This window comes from Lagopus muta, chromosome 1 (assembly GCF_023343835.1).
Source record: "Lagopus muta isolate bLagMut1 chromosome 1, bLagMut1 primary, whole genome shotgun sequence".
NCBI lineage: Eukaryota > Metazoa > Chordata > Aves > Galliformes > Phasianidae > Lagopus > Lagopus muta.
The window spans coordinates 76,281,461-76,302,215 of NC_064433.1; the positions used below are offsets into that span (position 1 = coordinate 76,281,461).

Below are 20,755 nucleotides of genomic sequence, written 5' to 3' on the forward strand. Positions count from 1 at the left end.
AAGAGGTGCAGCCAGGCTCCACCCCTTCCACTCACACAGCTGAATTGCCTTCACCTGTGCTCTCAGAGCTGACTCAGTCCTTTTCCCAGGTGCTCAATCAGTGGTTCAGGCCGTGACTCAACAGTTCCCATACACTCTCACACCATCTTGTTGATGTTTATGGGGATACAAGTTTCTGCTTCTTGTATATCTGATCTGTATCTACTGGGTGCTGTGTGGACACATCAGCTTAGATCAGCTCTTTGATTCTGCCTGCAATTCCAGGACACTAAGCACCCAGAAGTGGGAGAGCATTGGAAAGTGTGGTCGCTCTCCTGCCTAGGCTCCGTTTCTGACCACGTTATACTTCCCAGCTACACATACTGCTGTATTTTCACTTGTTCTTGCTTGCTTACAAACTACATTAAGACCTATGTCAAGATGTCCACCTGTGTGGAATAATATGCTCAGCAAACCATACAGTAGTTCTCTGCATGGCAGCTCATGTGGTGTTCTCCCTGCAGGTACAGTTATGGGAAAGCGGTGAAAGGAACTGTGTGGGTGACTTTGTGCCAGAAAGCAAAGGGCTGTACTCAAGATGTCAGCAAAGATATCTGTAGAGAATACAGCGGTCTGGTGAGTACGATCCTGGAAGATACATGGGTACTGGAGGACTACCACATAGGACCATGTGTCAAGGGCTGTGAGAACAGAATGAATTGCTACTTAAGGGAGGTTTGCCAACCCCTATAATGTATCTGTAGGCTAATAAGTAATCATTTTTATTCAATTAATGCAATTATTGTTACCCAGGCCAACAGACAGGCTTTTATTGCTAGAAATTCTTTGTTATTTTTATTATAGGTATAGGGAACAGAAAAGAGGAATTTCACAAGACAAAACTTGAAGAAAAGAAAAAGAAAATTTGTTCTTTTTTGTAAAGAAGTATAACTAGCCAGGAATAGACACAGTGTAAGAAACATCAATTAATAGAACTTTTTCAGATACAAAAATACAACATTATGGTGCACCCTCCCTGGAGCTGCACAAAAAAGCCTATGCACAGGTGTAGACAAGGTTATTTCAGTAGCCAATTCACACAGACACTTCTTTTTACCTTTTTTTTAATTTATTTTTTTAATATTCTTTCATTTTTTCCATCCCTAAAAAAAAAATATGTTATAGTTGGATCCTTCCCTTCTGCATAAATGATTAGTACTTTTCATGCTTTATGATTTGTCATTATGATATATTATGGTAGTTGTAACCTTCCAGGTTTGAGAACAATTACTTTTATTCTGCAGATTCATTTTATTTCTTCAGTTCTCTCAGTCAGATCTCTTAAAATGCTTGTATACTTACTTTGTGATCCAGTTAGTGCAGCCTTGAGTTTCCTACTAAAGCTGGAAAGTTACCAACATTGTAACTTTAATGTAGCTGTGATAAGTGATCTGTTTATATTTCTACGATATGAATTACACATATTCATGCATGTAACATTAAGATACTAAATTAAAAATGGGATCAGTGTATATGAGTCCACATTCTTACTTACTGCGATCAACAGTTATGGCAGAATGTCTAATGTTGTGTACTTTTGATTCCTTCCCTTCTCCCCAGCCTCCAATTATATCTACCTTTTCCCATTGCAGACAGCAAGAAAGGGTTGCTTCACATCTTCAGTAAGCACAACAGTATTTAATCTGTCTCCCAGTGAGGAAGACAGCAAAATCTATGCAGAAGCTTCTCTCCTGGAGGAAGGCACAGGTACCCAGAAGCTTACAATCGTCTGAAGCAGAGATTGTAAAAGGATGAGAGGGTCCTTTCCTGGAGATTAAGCATCAGAGGAGGCATACATCCTCCTGTACTGCGATGTGCTGGGGCCACTAGAAGACTGAAAGGGTGCACATGCTTGAGGATCTTGGTCTGTCCAGCAGCAGGCAGGTGAGGTGTGGCTGGGCATGTGATCCTTCACAGCTTTGGAACGCCCACACAAAACTGCCGCAGGAACAGCCTGTACACCTTGAAATGTGCTAATTTAGGAAGGAAGCCTGAGGCATTCCGATCGGCAGTCCTGGGAATAACAAAGTATGATTAAACTAGGTGGTCATTTCCGATACTGATCTTGCTTCTCTACCTTCCAACAGGAGTCCAAATCAACACGTCCAGCCAAATTGCCATTTCCAGGACAGCTGCAAGTGTTGTGTTTGAGACACCAAATGCTTACTATATCCCTGGAGTACCCTTCAAGGGGAAGGTGACTTTTCCCTTGCTTCTTCCCTTCCCGTTATTTACAATTGAATTTAGTGTCAGCAAATTTTCCTGACCCAGACCATTTTCTGTTCCTTAGAGTAGCTTATCTTATAGTGTGTCATGTTACTTGGTGGTGCAGTATAGCTCCAGTTTCTGCATTTCAGATTCTCTCATGTGATTACATCTGTGGCTTCTGCTAGGATTAGTGAATGATTTTTGCAAGTATTTCTCAGCTGTTGGCTAGGGCCTGAATTCCTCATGCTCTAGTCACATGGTCTTTTTGGAGAAGATAATTTTAAATCACCCTCATCTTATCTTCAAAGATAAGGGGGTTTTACAGATTTCCTATCTTGGAGTCAGATTGAAGCCAATGCCACCAAAACAGAAAGGCATGTGTGGGAAGGAAAGTTTGGGGTATATGACACTGAAACACACATCTGAACTTGGCTTTTCTGTCTTCCCTATTCTCACCAGATTAAGCTTCAGGACCACTATGGAAATAGTATGAAAAACAGAAAAGTTAATCTCATTATAAAGTTCATGAAGCGCCAGCTTATTAAAACTTACATCACAGACAGCAGTGGAAGAGCATCATTCAACCTGGACACAACTGCCTGGAACACCTCCTCAGTCTCCTTGGAGGTAAATTCCACCTCTGCATACAGGAAAATGATAAACCTTGTGCTTAGTGCTTCCAGTCCTGCCCTGCAGTCCCCTGCCAGTTCAATCCTGTGCTCCCCACACAGCTCTGCCAGTACAGAGCTATAAGAAAACAATGATAAGACTTTTCCAAACTGAATGAAGGGCATCTTAACAGAGCTTTGAAGTATGTGTCCTGTGTCCTGATTTCTGTACATCTCTGTTTCCATCCCAGGGAAGATTCACACTGGAGAATGTCACGCAAAAACCTTGGAAAACTAGTATCAATTATATAAATGCCTACCATCACCTGCAGCCCTTCCATGTCACAACCAAGAGCTTCCTGAAAATACACCCACTCACAGGGAAACTGCCCTGTGGGCTGAAGCAGAGCGTCCAGGTGACCTTCACACTCAGTAGGGCTGATGTGGGAGAAGACACCAACCGCGTTGATTTTGCATATTACGTGAGTAAGGTAGACAAGAAACTAGATGGGGGAAGATAGTACCTATGAGACCAGACCATAGTGAAGTATTATGTGTGTAATTTAGATCATCCCAAAAGTGATGACAATATGGGCTTGTTCCTGGGGGAACTCTACACACGTGCAGAGCTCAGACATCCCTCCTGCATGGATGGGAGGAGACCTTTGCAACTCACTGTACCCTTATCTTCAGCCCATTTTGCAATGGGAGGTGGAAATGTTTTAAGCAGAATCTGTTCTCATACTCTTCTCTCTTTGGAAACTGAACGGAAGGATCACTTTTCACATTGGTTATCAAGCAGCTGCTCAGTGGAAATGGCTTCTAGTTTGGACACATGCCTGCTAGAGGGGAAATACCTTACTCTTTTATTCAGTGAATCCACTACCTGGACAGATCACACCAGAATCTCATCTATAAAAGCTTCTTTTTCTCTCCCACTGTGGTACCTGTAAATCTGCCAAGCCTGAAATATGAAGATGAATTGGACCAACAGTTCATTCCTGTGGTTGCTTAACAGTGCAAAATGCACACAGATTGAGAGTAAGTTTGCCCTGGTTTCAAACAGCAATCTCCTCATTCAGTGTTCTCACCCTTCAGGTCACTGGAAAGGCTGGCATTGTCAACAGAGGTTGGAGAAGTGTTCAGGTTGGAAAGCTGAACAGTAAGTCTGCAGTGGCCTGGCTGACCTACAGGAAACAATTTGGCCTGTTGGGTTTCTAGGTCAGATGGTGAAAGGTGCTGGAGTTTCTCTTGAACTGCCTGAAACTACAGCTCCTGGGCTGTCAGAGAATAGGACAGAGGGAGATGGAGGAAGTAATTGTACCATCTGGGAGAGGAGAAACAGCAGAAAAAGAATTAATGAAGGGAGGAGAGACTGGGAAAAACTGTGAAGAGATGGAGTTCATGGGGTTAGGAAGTGGAGGGAGAGGGCAAACAGAGCAACACTTTGGTTTTATTTCCTCAGTGCTGAAAGGCTCTTTCTCTATCCTGCTGACCTTCACTGCTGACTTCACCCCTTCACCTTGCTTAGTGGTGTATACTATCTTCCCTAATGGAGGAGTGACAGCTGATAGCATCCGTTTTGATGTTGCCTTGTGCTTTCAAAACCAGGTGAGACTCACACCTAAAGCTGAGGGAGAGCTGTGCCACGTATCCATCAGCCTCCTCATCCTTCTTTCTCTCTTTTTCATGCTTCTTTTTGTGGTGTGTTGCTCAAGGTCAAGGTAGATTTCCCAACTAAAGAAAGCCACACAGGGTCAATAGTGCAGCTCCAACTTGAGGCAGCCCCTGGCTCCATGTGTGCAGTACAGGCAGTGGATGAAAACATGCTCCTCATGAGACCGGAGAATGAGCTGACAAGCCAAAAGGTGAGTGCAACTAGCCAAAAAGTAAAAGCAGGAGTGATGTATGAGCTAAGAGAGATAGGCAGGGACTGTGGCAAAGGGAACTGGAGGCTAATGGATGAGGGGGTCTTTGTGTAGAGAAGTTAGAGTAGGAAGCAGGATCTGCCTTGACAGATGGCAGGATGTGTGCTGGGGAGGAGGATGGAGTGAAGCATCTGGAGCTATCTGCTCATTGCCTGATTCTTCCCTGCCTGCGAGTTTCTCTAGGTATATGGCTTGTTCCCTGCTATCTACAGACATGGATACCCTGCCCAAGTTGAAGAGCATTCAGATCACTGTTTTCAGCCCCAGCTCATGTCATCTTGGCGCCAAGGAAAACCGCAGCATCCCTTTCAGCCTGATATTTTCAACCTCTTCTGGGTAATCAACTGTATATTTTCCCAGGGCTACCAAAACTATGTACATCTGATATATTATTCTTCCCAAGAAATCTGACAAAACCTTGCCTTCTCCAAGCAACTGTTGCATTCTGTCCTGACATAGCTATGCTTTCTCAAGAGATGTGAGATACCATTATTAGTTTGAGCACCTTTATTCCCCCGCACTGATGCAAAAAAGAAAGTTGATAAGGTCCTGATCTGGCAGAAACCAGATTTATGGATTTAGGAATGAGGTCATGGGCATGTGTAATGTTTGTTTGCATTAATAGAGAAGAGACAGACAAGGAATGGTCCCAGCCAACAGATTGTTTACATGACCAAGTCATTAGCCTTCTCTCTAATAGTGTTTTGGACTCTTCCAAGGTAAATCTGCTTTCTTCAAGGTAGGTGTCCTCTAGAGATTACAAATAGAAATTAGAAATTACAAATAGAAATGACTAGACTTAAGCTGTGTGAATACAAGACTAGCAGTGCCATTTGGCCTTGGACATGGGGATCAGATCCTGTTCTCTTTTATTTAGCCACATCCTAGCAGGCTCTTTTTCAGCACAGGAGTTATTCCTGTGTTTGTGGATATGCACATTGTCACAGCTTTAGAGGAAGAATGAGGGAGGAAGCTTTTCATCACAGTCTGTGTTTCAGGTGGCAGATTTAATTCCAGCTATTCCCTCTGGTGCACATGAGGGGAAGGGAAGTGGCACTGGCAATGGAAATGTGTTAAGAGGAGCAAGGTAACTGTCTGTCCCACAGAACAGAGGTACTTGTTTAGTAAAAGAAGGGACTGGGGCAGCTGAACCTTACTTCCTCAGCATGGTGTCTGTTTGGGCAAGTGCTACTTCTAGCTGCCTGGGCAACTGGCTTTCCTAGCTGTGATGATTTTCAGAGTCATTTTGAGGAGCAGTGCTGCTCTTCCCCACTCACACCTGCTTTTCTATTTCCCTTGCCCTCCTTCTTTTTCCAACAGGACATGGGTCTGAAAGTCTTCTCAAACCTTGCAATCAAGAAGCCAACTCAGTGCACTCAGCAGGCAGAGAGGAAGCCAATCATGGGTGAGCTGTACTTTCTGCCTACCCTTGTGCTGGGGTCTGAGGTCACATAGGTACACAAGCCGTCTGATCACTGGACTTTGCCAGTGGTGAGGAGTATGAATGATGCTGTCACAGCCTCACTGCCAGGCCTATCAACCCTCAGTAGGAATGCCTGAGTCACTATAAAAACAAACAAACAAGCAAAATAACCCTTTGAAATATGTCACTATCTGTGTGTTCTCTGATGTTAAAGGATGGTGCTCCATTTCCTGATACAGACAAGCCTGAGTACAGACCAAGATCTGGAAGTGTTTCCTAGTGATTATACTAGGCTGTGCTGTGGCCTGGCTTGACCCCAGCCATGGCTATGAGGGCTGTTGTTTCATTCTTCTGTCTCTCAATTTGCACAAAATAATATTCCCAAACTAACTCATCTGCCTGCTGATATTTAAACTACAGTTGTTTGCAAAGGGCTGTGAGTTTTCTGCAAACAAACAAACAGGAATAGTGTTGTGCACAGAATTAAACACACTCACCTTTCTAAGAGCACAAAAGCAGACTTTGGTTAGGTCCCATACCACATCCTTATCTCTCAATTGGAGATATAAGTATTTGAAAGCTAGACTATTAGGTGTAAAAATAATTGGTTGGATGGTCACAGTCAGAGGGTTACAGTCAATGGCTCTATGTCCAGGTTGCAGCCAGTGATAAGTGATGTTCCATAGGAGTTTGACTCATGTCCAGTGCTCTTCAGTGTCTTTCTGATGGACAGTGGGATTGAGTGCACCCTCAGCAAGTTTGCAGATGACACTAGGATGAGTGCTGTAGCTGACACAAAAGAAGGGAGGGATGTTATCCAGGGGACTTGGACAAGCTCAAGAAGAGGGCACATCAGAATTTAATGAGGTTTAACAAAACCGAGTGCAAGGTGTTGCACTTGACTTAAATCCCAGATAAAAGTACAGACTGGGAGAACTTGTTGAGAGTAGTTCTGTGGAGAAGGACTTCAGTATCCTGGTCAACAAAAAGCTGGACATGAGCCAGCAGCCTGCACCTGCAGCCCTGAAGGCCAACTATATCCTGGGGTGCATCAAAAGAGGAGTAACCAGTAAGGAGAGGGAGGTGATTGTTCCCCTCTACTTTGCCCTCATGGGGCTTTACTGGAGTACTACATCCAAGCCCGAGGACTCCAGTTTTCAAAGGATGCAGAGCTGTTGGAAATTCAGAAGAGAGCCATGAAGATGATCAGAGAAATGGAATACATCACTTATGAAGGAAGGTTGAGAGAGTTTGGCTTGTTTGTCCTGGAGAAGAGAAGGCTCCAGGAAGACATAATTGTGGACTTCCAGTACTTGAAAGTAGCTTATAAGCAGGAGAGGAACCTATTTTTACATGGTCTGATAGAGGTAGGACAAGGGAGAATGGCTTTAAACTAAAAGAGGGAAGATTTAGGTTAGATATTAGGAAGCATTTTTATACTCAGAGGGTGATGAGGCACTGGAACAGGTTTCCCAGAGAGGTTGTGGATGCCCCATCTCTGGAGGCATTCAAGGCCAGGTTGTGTGGGATCCTGGGTAGCCTGATCTACTGGCTGGCAACTTGTCCATGGCAGGGAGATTGGAACTAGATGATCTTTAAGTTCCCCTCCAACCTTAGCTATTCTATGATTTTTTGATTCTATGGTAATGTTGGTTGAAAGGGCCCTCTAGAGATTCATTAATTTTTTAGTAGCAACTTTTGATCATGTCAGCAAGGGTTTTGTCTAGCCAAATCTCTGTAAACTTCTAGACCAGCCAGCGGTTTCAATGAGCAATACTCATGCCTCATTGGATATGATACTGCCAATGATACTTCCATTACCATTTTTCCCCCTCTTCCTATTTTCCCTTTCCTACCAAGTCATCTCACTCTCTTGTGTCAGTTTCTGTCTGACTCTTTTCACTTACTTTGCCTCTTGCCCCAGTGCTTGACTGTCTGTCATTAATAGGTCTCATCTCTGGATTCCTGCTGTAGTGGAAAACTTCAGTCTTTCTTTCAGGGGTACCTTCTATGGAAGATCAAAGAATTACTAAGGAACAACCCCAGTTTACAACCCAAGGAAGATTTCAGAACTCTTTGCCTGAAACTTGGATCTGGGATCTCTTCTTCGTTGGGTAAGTGATGCCAGACTTCACAATCAGATGGAAGAATGAACCCTTGTTATTAACTTGTATTCAAAACAGCACTCACAGGTGTGAAGAGAGGTCTGTGTATGAATTTTATGGCTCTTCCCTACACTTACAGTGCATCCAAATGAAGGACTAGTGGTCTTTGAGGAGCAGAGATCCATACATTCTTAGAAAAGACCAGTGCTTCTCATGATCAAAATACTGAGTATCCTCTCACACACTAGTGAACACTCCACTTAGACTTCACAATTTGGTGGGTGCATCAGTTAAATATGTAGTCTTTGTTGCCACAATGCTTGCATTAGGACTAATCAGCAGTCAGGGGAATGTTGTGCTGCTGCTTTCCAAAACACCATTCTGTTGACTTGAGTGTACAGAGCTGGAATGCTGGGTCAGTGTGTTGCTTGAGAAAAGAGTATAACATCATTGCTAACAGCATTTAAGAAGGAAATATAACTTTAGGGAATAGATTCAGAGCGCTACATTGCTCTGAGCCATTGGAGGGGAAGTAACTTATGACAGAGCAGAGGTTGATCTGAGACTGAGTATCTGTACTGCATCCCTCATCTGAGACCTTTGAGCTCTTCCCATTGTAGTGAGAATAATTTACGGAATCAAACTCTATAACCCAGAGTTAGGTTATAAAGCAGGTATGTTTTATTCAGCATTTGGCGCCAAACTGGGTGCAAGGGGGATAGCTCCTCCGAACTCGCACCCCGTAGGACAAAAGCTTGGTACAGATATAGGCTGAACTAATACATAATCAGCGTTTTTCCTGGAATTCGTATACATATTCATTACATTTCCGAGAATCCACCAGCATACGGGTCCCTCCCGCTTGCACGTGCGCCATGGGCAGTGGGGGTCTTCTTCTGGTGGTCATGGGATGAAGGCTCATTGTCTTCAACCGAAATAATCCGATCAGACCTGTTCCTTGTGTGATGTTCTCTTTAAGTTTACAATAGAGTTTCAAGATGTTCTTTTCTTATCTGGCCTCACATCCTGCTTACCTGCATTTCTATGCAATAGTTAACCCTTATCTTGTCCTCTCTTTACTCACATTCCTATGCAATTGTTAACCCTTATTTACTGCACATTCTACTTGCTACATTCTTTTGTCTTGTCTTCCTTTACAGCTGGCCCATGTTTACCCTTCATCCCCTAACTCAAGATGGGACAAATTTATTTATGCAAGTGCTCTCCTCTTCTCAGTTCCAATGGCAGCAGGAGCATTCCAGTCATGACGCCTGATGCTGTCACGAAGTGGAAAGTCAAGATGTTCTGCTTGTCTGGGAGGACGTTTGGCCTTGCTCCAACCACGAGTCTCAGAACAGTCCAGCCTGTCTTTGTGGATGTGACACTGCCATATTCTGTGATCCGAGGAGAGACTTTCATGCTGAAGGCTACTGTCTTCAACTACCTACAGCAATGCCTACAGGTAACGTGCCTGTGCTGCAGGAAATACTGTGTGGGACAAGTCTATCAAGCCCTCCATTTTTACGGAACATGTACCACCTCATCTCTCCAGAGCTGCTCAGTCATTCTCCTGTATCATCACTCTTTCAGATACATGTGGCCCTAGATAAATTGCTGGACTTCCAGGTGGAGGACTGCCAGACCTGCAGGAACAGAGAGTGCCTGTGTGTGGAAGAGTCCAAGACCTTCACGTGGAATGTGACAGCAATCCAGCTGGGTGTGGAAGGAAAAATGGGAGTAGTGGTGGGGAACCTTAAAACTGAAGTGAAAGGGAGTGGGAGATCCAGAAAAGCTGGCAGAACCTTCAGTTTATCTTTAGTAGTACAAGAATGCAAGCCACTGTACTTGCTTTCTTTTTCCTGTCTTAGACAGGCTCTTAGAAGAGGGCAGGAACTGAATGGGTGACACAGAGGATTCCTGGGGAGAGAGATGTAGGAGCAGCTGGGGAGAAAGAGGCTTCACAGACTGGAGTGGGGGAACCCAGTGTGGTGCTATACTTCATATGAAATGGGAAGGCATCACTGGAGACCAAAGAGTTGAACTTTCTTACACTACAGTCACATGTAGTGGATTATAGTCACTGTTGGTGAGGCATTACCTTCATACTTAAGCTGTCTGAACAAGCTGTCAGCACTGACTGGCTCTTCTTTGCCTGTTAAGCCACTAAGTCTATGTGGACAGGCTTCCTTCCGGACCTGAGACCACTTTTAGTTAAAGTTTGCCTACAGACATAAGAAACAAGCTCTGCTCAATTTATTTGCTAGGGACTCTGAATATCACAATCAGGACTGAAGTACTGGACACAACACCACGCTGTGGGGGAAGGAAGCCCTTGCCAGCTACCATGAGACGGAGGCATGCTCTGATCAAACAGTTGCTGGTTCGGGTCAGTATGAGAGTGGGTTCATTTCTCTTCCAGACTATCTTTGCATGAGTGAAGGGAGGTTGAGCTGTGCTAAGCAGTTTTCTCTCCTTTTTTTTTTCTTCTTTTTTTTTCTTTTTTCTTTTTTTTTTTTTCCCCAGCCTGGTCTTAGTTTGCTTTGTTTTCCCCAGGACCCAGTCAAGCCTATTCCCTCCTTGCATTACTCTTTCTTGAGCTGCATTTGTATGCCAAACTGTTTCTTCTCTTCCCTTTCTGCTCAATCATCTGCTGTTCATTAATTTTTGCATACGCGCACTGAAAAGAGAGTCCTGTCTTGTGGGCTTACTTTTGATTTCTTAATCAGATACTTTCAGTGCAGCCCTGCCAAAGGTGAGGAGGATGGAGTCCTTAACAGCTTGTGGACAGACCCCTCAATTCAGACCTAAAACTGCTCTCCATTTTTTCTGCTGCTTGGGAATTTTGTGCATTATCTTATTCCTTACATCTCATGCCTTTATTTTTGCCCCGGCAGCCAGAAGGTGTGCTAGTGGAGAAGTCTTACAGCTCCCTTTTGTGCCCAAGAGGAGGTATGTAGATAGGTTGAATGGGTCCTGCAGACTGAAAAGAAATTGACTTGAGAATAGGACTGATCTGTGGGAGAGCTGCTGAAAGAATATTTTCACATGATTTTTCATATAGGAAATTTCATTTCTTATTAGGACAGAAAAGGACAGGAAATATTGCTTCTACACTTGCTTCCCTGTTGAATTTGCCCCTGAGTTTAGGTGGCAAATTTGTGCTGTGTTGCCTCCTTTCCCACTGCAACTCCTGGATGTTCCTGGAGCATGATAATCAGTAAATGAGGAGCTCCTGCCATATCACCCTGCAGCACTGCAAGTCCCTCTAGGATGTCCCCAGCTAGTAATGATCAGCTGTTACCTGTGTGGAACTTGTGAAGGATGGCAAATTGAGTTGTGCAGCTCGGTGATCTCTCATCCTGTCCAGCACCTCTCAAGTTATTTCTAATCAGAAGTTTCCAAGCAATGGAGTGATGACTGGGACAGCCTATAGAGAGCACTCTGCATAAACAGGATATAGGCAGTGTTCCATTTATCTGTTCCAGAGTTGCTTGTCAGATTAGGTACTTTAGATTTGATTTTTCATACTGAACCTTTTCCCTGTTGTTATCAGGAAACGTGGCTGAAGAACCTATACTGATTCACCTCCCTGATAATGTAGTGAAGGGATCTGCCAGTGCATCAGTTTCCATCTCAAGTAAGTCAAGTAGCTCACTGACTGCTATTACAGAAGAGCAAGGTCTAACTTGGTAACAATGTCAGGGTATCCATTTGAAATGATGCTGCTCAAAAGAGAAGACACTAAGTTTCACTGCTTTGTAAGATCAGACAACACCAGGTTTTCTGTATGTTTATTAGCTCTTCGATTTTCATGGGAAAACTAATTTGCAGAGAAGAATAATTCTCATTTTTTCTGGCAAGGACTTTGGAGCAGAGCCTGGAAAACTAATTTTCTGTGACTTTGAGAGTCTGGCTAGTTTTTGTAGATACTATCTTTAAAATTCAAAACTATCTTATTCTCCATTAAGTTTCACCGCAATAGTAAAAGCTACTAGAGAGGAGAAATCTTTCTCAGCATTGCTAAGCTGCAAAAGAGTTATTGGGAGTTACTGGGACCAGACATACCTACCATTCATTATGCTTCTTTGACTTGACTCCTTCACCAATGACAGAACTGGTATTAAGCTAGGCCTGGCATAATTCCTCAAATAAGGGAATAAAACACAAGAATTTTCTCACTGTTTGAGGGACACACAGACACTTTCATGCCATCTGACTAGCACCACTACTGGCTTAGTGATATTTTGATGTTCAAAATATGGCCAGGTAGAATAGGCTACCTAAAAACCTGAGTCATCTAAAACTTTGTCTAAGAGCTTCTATACCTGTATGTCTGTATGGCATTGCCTGAGTAATTTTAGCCCCGCTCATAGCATTTTACAACAGCACCTGCTATGGTTGGAGCATTTCACACTGAAAAAGTTCAGTGAGAACTCCATAGAGGAGTTGTCCTGTGTCACATCCCCCCAAGAAAGAGCAGATGCATAATAGTCATCTTGCTTCATTCTGCACTCAGTTTTTTCTTTCCCTTTTCTAGTATTTTCCTTCTTTGCTGAGATAACACACTATTATCAAATTCCTAGTTGAGGATTATCTCAAATTTTACTTAAATTTGCCTTCTTTCTTATACTGTTGCACAGGTGACCTCATGGGACTGCCACTACAGAACCTGGACCGCCTGGTGCAGATGCCCCATGGATGTGGGGAGCAGAATATGGTTCTGTTTACTCCCATTGTCTATGTGCTGCAGTACCTGGAGAAGACAAGGCAGCTGACCCCTGTGATCAAAGAGAGAGCAACCGGCTTCTTGCACAAAGGCAAGTACAATAGATTCACCAATGTCCCCCATGTCCAATGTACTAACAGCTTTCTCCCTGCCAGTCATTCTGTCAGTGCTGGCCTTTCTGAATTACTATGCTTTATTAATCCTTGTTCCCATCTCCCTAGGCTACCAGACACAGCTTCTTTATAGGCATAGAGATGGGTCCTACAGTGTCTTTGGGCAGCAGGATGGGGAAGGGAACACTTGGTAAGCACTGGGAATAATTCTTGTTCTTAATTTGTACTGTCTGGGCCAGGGCAGTTAATGTGCCTGTGAATGGCTGGTAGGATGTGTGCTCTCTGTTTTGGAGACAGATTGAGGGATTTGAGACACTTTAAAAAGGAGTCAAGCAGGGCAGCAGAGCTGCTGGGAAAGTGGATCAAAGGTATCATCTCAGGGGGCAGGAGATCCCTTTTTTTCTCTGTGGACCCAAACACAGCATCAGGTTCTTCCTGTGATGCCCAAGCAGCCAAGAGGGGTACATTCTGACTGGAGAAACATCAGGGAAAGGCAATGAGAAATTGTTTTCCCGGTGAGGGAGTTGCTTATGAGAGTTTCAAAGAATTCCACTGTCATTGTGATGGCTGGGCTGGGAGAAGTGAAAGGAATGGAGATTCAGTATTGTCTCTACGTACTCAAGGGAGATGAGGTGCAAGAGGTAAAAGTAGAAGGCCAGAGATTTTTCATTTGTGAAATGAATGAGTAATGCAGTAGTACATGCCTGACTGCGTGAACCAAGGGTGAGGGAGAGGAGTTACTTTTCACTTTTAGCTTGCTTTTCCTGTGAAAGAGACATTTTTTAAGCACCCACAGTGTATCAGAAGGCCTCAGGAAAAGTCAAATGCCTCGGGAAGCATTAGTCTTTCTTTTCGTGTTTTTGTGTTTCTATTTCTCTCATAACTCATCCTCTTCCTAGGCTGACAGCTTTTGTAGCCAAGAGTTTTGGCCAAGCCAAGAAATATATCTATATAGATGACAAGAATATCCAGGATGCCCTGCGCTGGCTGGAGCAAAACCAGCTCCCCAGTGGCTGCTTTGCCACCAAAGGAAATCTCTTTCATTCCTCTCTGAAGGTAAATGAGAGCCAAGTCAGGAAGCACAGCTGGGGAATGGTGGAACAAATATTGTGGTGGCAAAGGGTTGTGGGATCCTGGAAAGTCACTTCCACAAGTCATGCAACCAGTCTGAAAGAGAACAGGGTTTGAGGCAGGGAAAGCATAAGAAATGCTTCTTCTTGGAAGTCACTTTCTGAGCCCTTCAAACACTACTTAGAGAGTGAAAGGTGCTTCAGATCTTGGCACAGTCTGGGAGGACACATGTGAGAGCTGTGGAATCCATGCTTAATGAGAAGCTCCAGGTGTAGTGGTGTGTCTCCGCCTAGATGAAATCTCTCACCTGCAGAGTATCTCTGGCAATTGATGACTCCTCACGGTTTGTCCCCTGTGTGTGATATCTGGTGATGGATTCCCTCCACAGGGCAGCTTGGATGATGAAATCTCTTTGGGAGCATATGTTGCTGCAGCACTGCTGGAGCTGGGTCAGCCACTGAAGGTGAGCAGACCCCTGCTACTTGCTGTTATCCTTTTCTCTCCTGTGCCTGCTCCCTGCAGTGGAGAAAAAACTCAAAACCCTGGGCTCCTGCAGACCATAAACAGATCAGGTGCTGCTAAGAGGGTCCCAGTGTTTGGTGAAATTGTTAACTCCTTCTAAGAGACAGCACTGTAACATTAGCATAAAGCAATAATGTTTGGTGGCTATGGTTTCCAGTGCACAATGGGATTGAACTACTTTTTTTTTCCTTGAGAGAGAGTGGTAGTTTAGTGGGTTTTGCTGGAGCCAGACTTTACAGATAAAGTCTGGCTCCCTGGAACAACCACCAGAAAGAGTCTGACACTTTCTTTGTACCTCAGAGTTTGGCATATGTCTCTTCTATGAATGCAGGGCAAGTTGATGCAGACTATCTTACACTGCCTACAGCATGCAGTTCACAACATCACCAACACATACACAGAAGCTGTGCTGGCCTATGCTTTTGCCCTGGCTGGAGACTACGAGATAACCCAGGAGCTGCTGTACAAGTTGGAGGAACAGGCCATCAAGTCAGGTGCTGACTGTTGGGGCAATATCTCTTGTTCAGTTGCTAGGATCTGGAGCAGTGTGTCTGTGCATTTTGCCTGCCTGGAGTTTATAACCAAATATGCTAACCTATGGAAGAGGCTTAATGAGGGAAAAAAAATACACTTGCATTTGTGTTGTAACTGAATCACATTAAATGCAACATATTATTTAGGAAGCTATAAAGGGTAACTTATCAGAATTTTTTTCCTCCGCCCGGAGAATTTAAAAATCCTCTTGTGGGAGGAGAAGGGGTTAGAGTTTTATTTCCCATTTCTAGAACCCTCTGTTTCTTTCATTTCTCCTTTTCCTTCTGTAGGAGGACAAATACACTGGAGTCCCAAAACAAGCTCCCCAGCTTCCACCGACTTCTGGCATAGTACCCAGTCAGTGGACATAGAATTGACAGCTTATGTACTCCTGGCATACCTCTCCAGGCCACAACTGAATGCAAGGGATATGAAAACTGCAGCTGGTATTGTGGTGTGGCTGACCCAGCAGCAGAATGCCTATGGAGGCTTTGCCTCCACTCAGGTAACAAGTAGCTCCATGTGGATTCATCTACTTTTCCACTTGAAGTTGACAGGGCAAGCCTTCTTAAGGTCTTCCTGTTCTGATCTGGCCTCACTAGAGATAATGCTTCCAGGGAGGTGACTCTTTCTCCCTCCCTAGGACACAGTTGTTGCTCTGCAAGCCTTAGCAAAATATGCAGCAAGGATGTTCAGCACATCAGGCCAAGCACTTGTGAAGGTGAAGTCACAGAGAGATTTTGGAAAGACATTCCAAGTCACTCGCCAGAAACGTCTCCTCGTGCAGCATGCAGAACTGACAGAGATCCCAGGGCAGTTCTTGGTGCAGGTCCAAGGCAGAAGCTGTGTGTTTGCTCAGGTAAGGAGGTGAGGTGAATGTGGGAGAGAGGTGGGGAACTCTGTCTCTTCTCATTTCATGAGATCATTCCTGGTCTGTCTTTTACCCCACCTCGCAGACAGTGCTCAGGTACTATGAGCCAACTCCACAAACCTCCATAACCTTCAGTCTGCATGTCAACACAGAGCTGGCCAACTGTAGCCAGGACAATATGCATGTTCTCACCGTCCACGTTCTTGCCAGGTAACCCTAATAACTATTTCTTCCTCCAGTAAGACACATGCTTGCAGTCTGCAGCTGGAAAAGCCTCAGAGCTGCAATGGAGGGACTGGACATAGGCAGGGGAGAGGGTGAAGCTGGCAGGTGGACGGGATGGGAGGAGAAATAGATGCCTTTGTCTCAGTCCCAGATAGGCTTCCTGGCTCAGGATCCTACATGCAAGATATGGTGGTAGAGAGGGAGTTGGGAGGACTCTGCTCTCCCTAAATCAGACCCTCTGACTGTTTGATGTTCTTCAGCTACACTGGCAGCAGAGGCACATCCAACATGGTGATCATGGAAGTCTCCTTGTTGTCTGGATTTGTCCTAGCTCCAGGATCCAGGATGTTGGTAAGGGGTATGGAATAAAAAGAAGAGTGCCTCTGGTAAACATGCCCCACATGTTTGCTGCTATTAGGAACTATTTATTTCAGGCTATGAGGTAACTACATTAGTAGGGCGCCCTTTGCTACTGACACTGAACCAAAGACATTCATTTCAATACATGTCCTGCAAGGGTCTATTACAAGAGGTTCACTTTCTTCTACAAGAGGTGGTTCACCTTCTTCCACTGACACTATTCTGGACCAAAAGAATATGCTGTTGGATTACTAAATGCCAGCATTCATTTGTGAGAAGTTTTGAAGAAAGATTTCTTAGAGAGGCTTTAGTTCTAGCCAGTTAGGTACGTTTTTTTCCCAATTCATCTATGAAATTGAATGCTGAATTATTCACACAAACCCCAGACAGGTATTTAAGAGCATTCTAGTTATTAGTGAGATAAGATAACAACAGCCTTTACTGGTGCATGTTTAATGATTAGTCCTATATACAATGCACTGCCTTTTGTCCCCAGAATGAGAAGTTCCTCTGAGTGGGAACAGCGTAGTTCACCCCTGAGATGAAGCTTGCAGGAGATTCCCCAGGAGGGACCACTGAAGATAGAGCCAAAAAACCCTTGTGTGTGCAAAAGACATAGTCCCTCTCAGAGTCCAGTTCCATGTTATGCCCACGCATACATAACGTGGACAACGGTTCCTCAGATCAGCACTCCATAAGGGAAATGCTCACAAATTTCTTTGTTGTTTCCTGTCCCAGCTGGAGCGCAAAACCATCATTAAGAAAGTAGAAGTGAAAGCTGATGTCATCTACATTTATCTGGACAAGGTAAATGAAAATGACAGCATTAGTTTTGGCATACTGAGAGCAGGAGGCCAGAGGACAAGGAAGTATATGAGAAGCCCAAGGCCGTGGTAGAGAACACTGATAAAACTGTGGTGAGAGGAAGCTTGCCTATTTTGTTTGGTTTTCCTCACACACTCCATTTCCAAAATCCTGAATCTTGAATGGATGAGTGAGTTTTTGTACAGGAAAGAATTCAAGCTTAGGAAGATGAAGATTCACTGACTTCTTCCTTCCTCCTTCCACTAGCTTAGTGATGAGTCTCAGACTTTAATTCTGCAACTGGAACAAATAATTAAGATGAAGAATCTGAAACCAACCATCATCAAAATCTATGATTACTACCAGCCAGGTGGGTTGCCAATTTCCTTCCTACTCTGTGTTTGGAAGCTGAATTCCTAGTTCTCTAGCTGTGTCCAAGCAAAGTCATTGAGCACTATTCCTTGTGCGCATGTACATTTGTGTAATTGTCTTCCTCATTTCCTTTTGCAGAGGAGCAAGCCTTGGCTATGTACAGTGCTGTCTGTAGCTGAGGTAGGCAGCAAGTCCCTGTGTGATTCAAAAACTGTCATCATGAAATGGTGGGTTTTGAGTGAGAGAGAAGAGAATGTCTGGGAAGAATGTAAGCAATCTGAACCGGGAGGTGGTTAAGAAGTGGAGAGTATATATCCAGAAAAAATGAGGAATAAGCAGTTGTCTGTAACAGAGCATCTAGAACTAGGCTAAGGACAATTCTGTAGCCAGAGAGACAGCTGAAAGACTCTGGTGGCCTCAAAGTGGGAGTGGGGAAGGAAAGACTAAGCATAGTGACTGCATCACATGGAGTGAGAAGGCAGAGCTAACAAAGAGATTCCATTCCCTTCTGAGTACCTTCTACACTCATTGCAGGGTAGGAAACAGGGATTTGGGAAACGAAAGGAACAAGCTGAAGCTGGGACAATGTAATATTTTTCATTGTGGGATGACATAACTAGCAGTTGGAAAGGGAATGGATTGTCAGTAGCAGCCTGAGGTGAGGACAGGTCTGGAACTATCCCTCCTGGAAGGACAAAGCAGAATTTTGGCATAGAACATGCTGCATCCTGACATCATCCCATAGAGCACTGTGGGAGTTTCCAGTTTTACACTGGGGAAGGCCCAGGCAGTTTTGGGTTGTAAGTTGCAACTGTACATTTTTTAATTGCTTGTGTCCTTTATGCAAGCTCCTGTGCCATCAGCCCTGCTTTGAAGCAGTCTCCACACAGTAATGCAGTGTAATTAAGGCTGTAGCCCATCACCCCTACTCAGCAGTACATCTTTGCCCACTGTTTTTAGCAAAGCTCTTTGAAAGCAACTATTATGTTGTACAGCAGACAAAGTGTTGAACTTATCCCAGTCCCTCCTTGCCTTTGACTGAAGCTTGTGTGATGATCACAGCTGCAAAGTACAAACTCTGCCTTGAGGGGTTTTTCCTGTGCATGTCTGCTACTGGCAGGCTAGAGTTTTGCACTCTACGCAAACAGAACAGATTTGAAGGAATTATTTTGCCCAGGTACTTCTAAACATGATTTTCCTGGTTTGGGAGAAAAATGCTGAAAAACATTGAACAATCACTCAATCGGATCATTCTAGTCTCCTGACTTTTAATAAGAGAGCAGGCATAGTTCTAGCATTTAAGAAGCTAACAGCTCAGGAGGTTATTTTCAAATATTTTCTCTTTGCTTCTCATCTCCATGTAGTAGCTGTTAACAGGAGTGACGAGAGGAGTGATGGTCACAGCGACTGCAGAGATTGTCTGTTCCCGTGGAGACAACAAAGGACAAGAAGTCTATTTTCCTGAAATATTAAAACTGACCAATAGGAAATCTGTGGTTTTTTCTGTGTGCCTTGTGACCAAATAGGACTGCCAAGTCATCAAAGACAGGGATCTCTCTGACTGTCCTCTGAGCATGTTTCAGCTACCTGCACAAAGTCTAGAGCAGAATCCAAGTCTAGAGCACACCAAGATGTGTGGGGCTTGTGACAGGCATCCCAAAGCAGGGCTGTGTGTCTCCCACAAGGTGACTTATGATGCAGGTGTTTTTCTCCATTTTCTGGGCTGGACTGCAGACAAAGACATGGGGAGATGTGGCAAGACTTAGAAAAGAATTAAACACTCAGTTTAAGCACTGGCTTTACCCAGACTGGAAACAGGACAGATATACAGGAACTGCTGAGTCATGGCCTGAATCACTGATTGAGCACCTGGAGAGAAGACCTGATCAGCCCTGGAAGCACAGGTGAAGGCCTGTGCTTTGGTCACCTGTGTGACCAAATAGGCTGGAGCCTGGCTCTACCCCTCTTAGATCTCATTTTAAGAGCTGACTGCCACTAGGGAAGGCTCCCTCCTTTGTGGAGTTTTCCTGTAAGCCTGTATCTTCAAATATGGGTGAGGAACTCTTTTTTTTTTTTTTGTAACACCTTCTTGTTGTGCGTATCTGAGGGTGGTCCTGCTGCCTTTACAACAGGTGATTGATTCCAGTCATGGCTTGGAAGCCAGTTCAAGGCTGCAAAAAGTGTGACACTGAAAAGTCCAGCCCTGCAGTAAAGCTGGAGACAGCATGTACAGAGCAACAGGAAGTTTACATAATTGGAAGAAAAGTGACAGGAATAAGAACTGTGTAGACTTGAGGGAAAATAGATTCAATACAAAATGCCAGGACTAGTGGTAGGACTCAGGACAGTCAGCCCATTTTCTGCTATGCATTTCAACTCTGTCATGAACTGGATACCTCAAACTTTCTATTTCACCTTCAGTTCTTTTCCTCATTTAACCACTAGGATACAGAAATTCACACTGCAGGTTGAGGGTAGGAAAAAATTAGCAAGGCTAAGGGTGGAAAGTTTCTTTAAAATGGTCCTTGCCTGCATTTCACTCCCTCTCCATGCTATTCAGAACTCCGCCTATGAAGAGAAAATAGGTTTTGGGCCCTCACCTACATGCAGAGGTTGTTCATGTTCGTTTTATCTGATCATATTTGTTTCTTCAAGATTCAAGAGAATATGTACCAGTGAGATAAAGGTTCCAAAAAATGGCAGATGCAACCCACTGTTCTGCCTCTTTTTCTAGGAGAAATGACATCTTAGCTTACAGGCCATGACTCCCCTCTGTTGTGACACAGGAAAGCACTTCTATGTAAAAAAAGATTCTGTGCTGCAGCTAGCTGGATTCACCCATGTTA

The 20,755-nt window shown here is 44.1% G+C and overlaps 1 protein-coding gene across 5 annotated transcripts; it reads left to right on the plus strand.

Moving 5' to 3' along the window:
- Nucleotides 1-149: 149 nt before the first annotated feature.
- LOC125687914 (alpha-2-macroglobulin-like protein 1) lies at nt 150-20,296 on the plus strand. Of its 5 annotated transcripts, none has more exons than XM_048933257.1 (30): nt 150-367; nt 504-615; nt 1,632-1,923; nt 2,127-2,236; nt 2,707-2,874; nt 3,107-3,337; nt 3,954-4,017; nt 4,321-4,466; nt 4,574-4,723; nt 4,967-5,119; nt 6,104-6,188; nt 8,206-8,320; nt 9,548-9,773; nt 9,902-10,028; nt 10,576-10,697; nt 11,206-11,260; nt 11,865-11,948; nt 12,952-13,128; nt 13,259-13,340; nt 14,050-14,206; nt 14,610-14,684; nt 15,075-15,237; nt 15,568-15,782; nt 15,921-16,136; nt 16,234-16,358; nt 16,634-16,724; nt 17,472-17,540; nt 17,805-17,907; nt 18,048-18,089; nt 19,274-20,296. In XM_048933257.1, exons 5-29 carry the CDS (start codon nt 2,737-2,739, stop codon nt 18,086-18,088), a joined length of 3,210 nt encoding a protein of 1,069 aa, XP_048789214.1. In that variant the 5' UTR covers nt 150-367; nt 504-615; nt 1,632-1,923; nt 2,127-2,236; nt 2,707-2,736; the 3' UTR covers nt 18,089; nt 19,274-20,296. The 5 variants fall into 5 exon arrangements, with proteins under 5 accessions (XP_048789214.1, XP_048789213.1, XP_048789216.1 ...); XM_048933256.1 differs by having other exon boundaries at nt 1,632-1,746; XM_048933259.1 differs by having other exon boundaries at nt 1,632-1,746; nt 19,277-20,296.
- Nucleotides 20,297-20,755: the final 459 nt, after the last annotated feature.